The following is a 6,000-nucleotide window of genomic DNA, read 5'->3' on the forward strand; positions in this document are numbered from 1 at the left end:
TAGCTGATGTTAAGTCGTGTCCTGGAAAGTCCTGAGCCTCCTCAGCTCTCATGGAAACAAGAATCAAAGGTGCTGAGCACAGTCCCAGGGCAGGCACTGCACCAAGTCCATACAGCCCTCACATTAGGGTGAGGCTAGGGTGCAAAAGGGCTACTGGGTCTTCTGCCTAGCTGTGGTGTGCCAGGAGGCTGTCCCAAGCCCTCCCAGCAACTATTTAAAAGACCAAATCAAATTACCCCCTGGCTGAATCTATCCCATATTTTGTTTGTGACATCCTCCTCCAGCCCCGTTCGCCAGACTTGCTGTCTGTCTGCACGGCCATTAATGAATTGCCAGGGCAAGCTGTTGCAACACTGGGCCTCTGTGAAGGTCTGAGGAGCAAACGTGGGCTGATCAGTAATAAATATTGATTTGTCCGTAAGTGAAACAGCAGCATTTATGGGATCGTGCTGGACACCCAAGTGGTGACCAAATTACCATGGGGTCAAATGCTTAGCAGAATGCTAATAAGCCATTTATATGAGGGGCAGCAAAGCAGGGGCAGCGAGAACTTCTGCAGAACTCCTCCATTTGGACCATTGTGAGGAGGGTCAAAGACAGGTCTATGCAATTTATAGCAGTTCGAGGCCCAGGTTTAGTCCTTTTTTAAACAGTCCCAAATGCTTTGGCCAGCCTCAGGGTTTAGCAAACAAGGCCCCTACAGAACCTCAGCCTCCAGCCTGTCTCAGAAATGCAATAAATTGTCTACATTTCCCTAATGCTGCAACAGAATAATATTTAATTCTTTTTATTCATGGGCTCCGAGTGGTCTGCAGATACCCAGCTTGTTTCCAAAAAGAGCCATGAAGAGATGCACTGTGTTTTCACAACAAATCTTTCCATCTCTACAAAGGGCTTTTGGCCCAGTGACTGCTAGCCCATCTCATCTGAAGCTCTAAAACCACCTTTGGATTTAGAGGATTTTGCTGGCCTGCTGTCAGCTAAAATTACACTGTTGATCCAAACCTGGTATTTGTAACTATTTGGGTGTGTAAATGGGAAAGCAAAATTGCATTTTGTGTTTAAGAGAGGAAAGACCCTAAAAACGGAGTGCTCAGACAAAAAAAAAAAAAGCTATTCGTTTATACCTTGCCCAATAAAGCACATACACACATGTTTAATGCTGAACTATACAGAAGGGCCAAGGCAAGAAATTTTTTCTGACTGTCCACAGAGCACTGTCCCAAGAATGGCACTGTGTGTTTCCTACAGGAAACTGAGTAAAATAGGGATTTTTTTCTCAAATCATGAACATAAGCAAAGTGAAGCCTTAGCAAAGAAGGGCTGGGAGCACCTTCAGGCAGTGATGAAAGAATCAGTCCCGTGGAAGCTCGGATTGCCTTCAGGAGAAAATCTTCCCAGCATTTACCTGCCAACTGAGAAGTGTGATAATGTCCCCATTAAACATATTCTTGAGATTTTGCTCCCTGGAGGCATATTGCTTTCCTTCTGTGTTTTAGGAATAAAATATCACAAAATCACATCTGTGGATTACGGCCAGATTTGCCAGGGCTCTGCCCTTGTAGCTGCCTCAGCCCAGCATTTGCCACCCACAGTTCATACCCTAAGCAGGGCTTGTTTGACCTTTCAAAATATGGCTCTTTGGGGATTTCAGCTTGACTGGACCCTTACTACTCATGAAAGAAGTTGAAATTGAAAAAAAAAAAAAAGAGAGAAGAAAAAGGGAAAGGGCAAAAAGAAATATCAATCTTCCTCTCTTTCCTTGGCAATAAATTGCTCCTTCTTTACACTATTTCTGAATTACTGAAACTAACAAACAAACACAAGTTATCCTCTCAGACAGAAGGGGATCAAGTCCCTTTCTGCAGCACTGACAGGATAATCTAGCTCAAAAAATCCTTTGATCAACACAGTAACATGCAGTGAAATCCTAATCCTACAGCTGACCACAGGAGTTTTGACTTCTGTGAGGTCAGAATTTCACTCACAAGCCTTTCTTGGCTAGTATTTAGAGCTGTATCTCTATCCAACTCTGGCCTATGCTTATACACAACCTTACTATTTAATAAAGTTTATTATTAACTTCTTAATAGTAATTAGAAAATCAAAAGTAATGGCAAGCCCTGCTAGGCCCTGTAGCTTTCTTCTGGAAATAAAAAAGCCCTTAAAAGAGAGAGTCTTTGATTTAACGTGATCATAAATCACCTAATCAACCTTTTGTCCCTCTGTCTCATGAATGGAGAGAACTGACTCCAAAGAGTATCTGCCTTCTTTTTCATCTTCAAATGTAATGTCATGGGTAGGACACAAAGGAAACGGTAAAAGGATTACCAGCACTGATCTCAAGAAGGTATTAATGTCCTTTCATGTTGTTCCTAGGAAGGAAGAGGAAGATCCAGACCTAAAGTATTTAAAGTCTGAAATCCTATTAAAATCACATCTGTTATCTGAAGAGGCATTTAAGTATGTCTCAGACTGGATGCTGGGCAGCCGCCCCTTTACCAAGCAGCCTCAACTGCAGCAAAAATCTCTGAGAATTAGGAGCATGGACAACTCACAAAATCTTTCCTTATTTCCCTCTGAAGGCAGAATTATGACTGACTTCCCTGGGATTTCTTCCAGGAACAGAGAGTTATTCCTGCTCCCACCAGAGTGGGTGGCAGAACCTCCCCAGTTTCAACAGCAGGAGTGAGGGGCATCCACAAGCCCAAAAAGTGGAGAGGTGGATGGATGGTGTGGGACTCACATGTACCTGTGTGAGGGATAGCGGGGAGCAGGGAGGATAGTCACCCCGGGGGACTTTCCTCCCCTCCTCTCATCTCAGCCGAGACATGTAAGGGTCCCGCAAGGATGGGGCTGCAGCAGCCAGCAGCCAGGGTCCACGAGACCAAAATTGGAAAGTAAATCCAGGTGTTCAAAGGGGCATCCCAGCCCAGGAGCACAGGAGGGCAATTCCTCCTCCTGCCCCATGAGAAAGCCACCACTTCGTGCCAGGCTTTTGGCACATCCGCTACACCACAAGGTCTGTGCCAGGTTGATTTGCTAGGTCCCAGAGATATCTGGCAAGGGGGAAGGCACTGTGACAGCACTTCACTGTCACTTTTTGTTTTGTTATGCTGCCCTTTACCAGCAGCTCCTACCTGAATAGGAGAATCTGGAAGGCAGCTGGACTTTGTGTGAAGGATCCATTGAATAAACAGTTTATAAAGAGTCAGCAAATGAGCACAACTGGTTCAATAAATAGTTAATTAATTGCTCACCAGAGCAATAGAATCCTTATAGCCTATAGTTACACCTACGTTTTATCTAATCTACTGGAGACACTCCAGAAGAGCAACAAGACTGGCCACAAGCCCAGAAACCACGTGCCCTGAGAAGAGAAGGCTGAGGCTGGGCAGGATGCATCACCAGACACCAAAAAGGCTGGTCTAAAGAGGAAGAGTATCTTCTGTTCCCAATGTCAAAGGCAGGCAGGAGGAGAAGTCATCAGCTCTTAGCGCAGCAAGTGGGACTGGGTCAGAACAGGGCAGCTCCGCAGTGCAGAGCCGTGGAGCCTGGGAAATCTCCACCGCTCAGGAGAGACGGTGATTTAGCTAGTCCTGCCTTTTGCCAGGGGACAGACCACATAACCCCTCACAGGACTTTCCTCCCCGTCTTCTGATTTAAAATTTTACATCTATTTTTAAGATGCCCTATCATAATTGTAATGTACTCACCTGTCAGTGCTGGCTCTGTGTGACTGACTCTGAATGGACTCTCTGTACAAGACAGCAAAGTCTGACTGGGTTCACAGGGTCTGTGTATCACTTAAAAGTTAAAAAACAACTTCTTTTCACCTGAGCGCTCTCTGGGAGAAGTGTTCAAGATAGGGCAGTCCCCCAGGTGGGACACTAATGTACAGGCATTGTAAACATCTTCAGGACACCCTGTTGGTGACCTCACTTAGGACTTCCTTAGGAAGGCGAAGGGCAGTCTTCAATAGGTGACATTTTTCCACAAAATTGCACTGTAGAGGCTTGACTCTGCTGGGTACTGAACAGGCACAGATTTGTTATGGGGATGGGGTGGGAGGGAAAATGAGGCAGATCAAGGCCTGGATTTCTTAGGGGAACTGATCTACCATCCACAAGCCAAGGCCATGCATGCACCTGCAGATTTTGCTGGAACTGTTTGCCTTTTTAAATTGTGATTGAGTTTATGTGGGTTTTTTGACTCAGAGCAGACAGCAACTAGACAGATGTAGTGCATCCCACATGGAGATCCTTGTTGTCTCTTCTTCTAAGTTCTCATGTGGGCAGAGAACGTAGGAAAAAGCTAAAAGAGTACAGGCCCTGCAGTGGCTTTCAGTGCTTATGGTCCAAAAGTTATGGGATGGTAATCAGAGATTCAGGGGATATGCCACTGGGCTTGATAAGCTAACGTGTCTGCATTCAACATGGTGGTTTGGGTCCCGCCTGCACCCGTTATTCCTTCCCATTACAGGTGTGTGTCAAGAACAAAAATTGCCACCCTGCATGACTTACCAAAAGCTGTGTATATGAAGGCTGCCTGTTTTAAAACAGGGCAGAGACTGGGAGCAAAAAATAGATGTACCTACAGCTTCCTGCACCATCGCTTAGGGATTTACAGCTTGAGCCCTTAGCCTGTAACTCCAATCATCCTTTGATCCCTGTTGACTTCTGCAGGTAGTGTAACAAGCTGCTGCAACAAGGCTGTCTTTAAGAGACTGTGAGTGCTGCCAACCAACCAGACAGATGACAACATAACACCATAACACCAGTTCCCAAGAGAAGTAGTCAGAAGCACGGCAAAAGATGGAGCATGGCAGTTTGCACTGAAAGAAAATCTTCATATGAAAAAGCTTACAACATAGGCAAAATAGGCGGGGGGGCAGGGGGAAATGCAGCCATACAGATCCAAGAGGAACTGCTTCGCTACAGTAAAAAGAAGTCATTTAAGTATGTGACTTAAATATTCTTTGTCAATATTATCCTTGTCAGCGTATCCTTACCAGTGTCCTTCTTCTTTGTTCGAGAAAGCTCATGGACCGTTGCTCCGATATCATTTCTCAAGGACTTGATGATCTTGTCCAGTGCTGGGACATTCTTGCCTTCCAAGTTAATGAAGAATTCGTACTCATCTTTGTTGAGACGGGAAGGTCGAGACTCAATGTGGGTCAGGTTTATACCTTTTTCCTATGAAAAAGAGAGATTTTGGTCACACAGGGTTTGGGGGAAGAAATATGACATAAAGACTAGCTAAAATTCATGTGTTAGTCAACAACCCATACTATACAATCCAAATAACTCAAAGGTAGAGACTTGCCTCTGCTGGCCACTGGACTGAGGACTTTCAGATTAGGGAGAGAGACAAAAAGGAAGGACGAGAAGGATGTGGGATTCACCCTTGTGCAGAGCACCAACATAAAGACTATGCACTACATAAACCTTTGAAAAAGGTAGAAGCAGGATACAAGTCGTAAACAGGCTTTGTATTGTAAATGGTGACTCCAGTACCGCAAGTACATAATGGGAGCTTGTCTGGGTGGACAAGAACATGAGTCAACATGGAAAGTAGGCGTTCCACCTGTAGAGAACCCTTTCATGAGAAAGCAAATGCTGTATTTATGAGCATCTTGAAAGGAGGTTGGAAACGCAAGCAGCTGGACGCCCTGTGAGATAAGCTTCTGCCAAGCCACTGCACAGTCACCTTCAAAGCCACCTGCACAGTTTCCAGGGCTGTGAGCAGGTACTGGGCAGAGATCCAATGGGAAACATGGATCTGCACCAGAGAGGTAGCCCAGGTTTGTGCAAATAAAAACATGGGTGTTTTAAATCACAGAATCACTGTCCTGGTTCCAGCTGGGGCAGAGTTAACTTTCTTCCCAGTAGCTTGGGGGGTGTGCTGTGTTTTGGGTTTGGTATGAGAGGAACGTTGATGGCCCATTGATGCTTTGGCTGTTGCTGGGTGGTGCTTGCACCTGGGAGGCTTTTGGGTTCT

General features: G+C 45.4%; 1 protein-coding gene across 1 annotated transcript in view; it reads right to left on the bottom strand.

Moving 5' to 3' along the window:
* PAH (phenylalanine hydroxylase) overlaps positions 1-6,000 on the bottom strand; it is a 38,912-nt gene that overhangs the window by 17,959 nt on the left and 14,953 nt on the right. Inside the window, exon 3 of the mRNA XM_009583984.1 lies at positions 5,012-5,195. Within this exon, the coding sequence (XP_009582279.1) occupies positions 5,012-5,195 (184 nt within the window). The remainder of the gene's footprint in view (positions 1-5,011; positions 5,196-6,000) is intronic.

Source organism: Fulmarus glacialis, unplaced genomic scaffold, assembly GCF_000690835.1.
Source record: "Fulmarus glacialis isolate BGI_N327 unplaced genomic scaffold, ASM69083v1 scaffold14840, whole genome shotgun sequence".
Classification (NCBI taxonomy): domain Eukaryota; kingdom Metazoa; phylum Chordata; class Aves; order Procellariiformes; family Procellariidae; genus Fulmarus; species Fulmarus glacialis.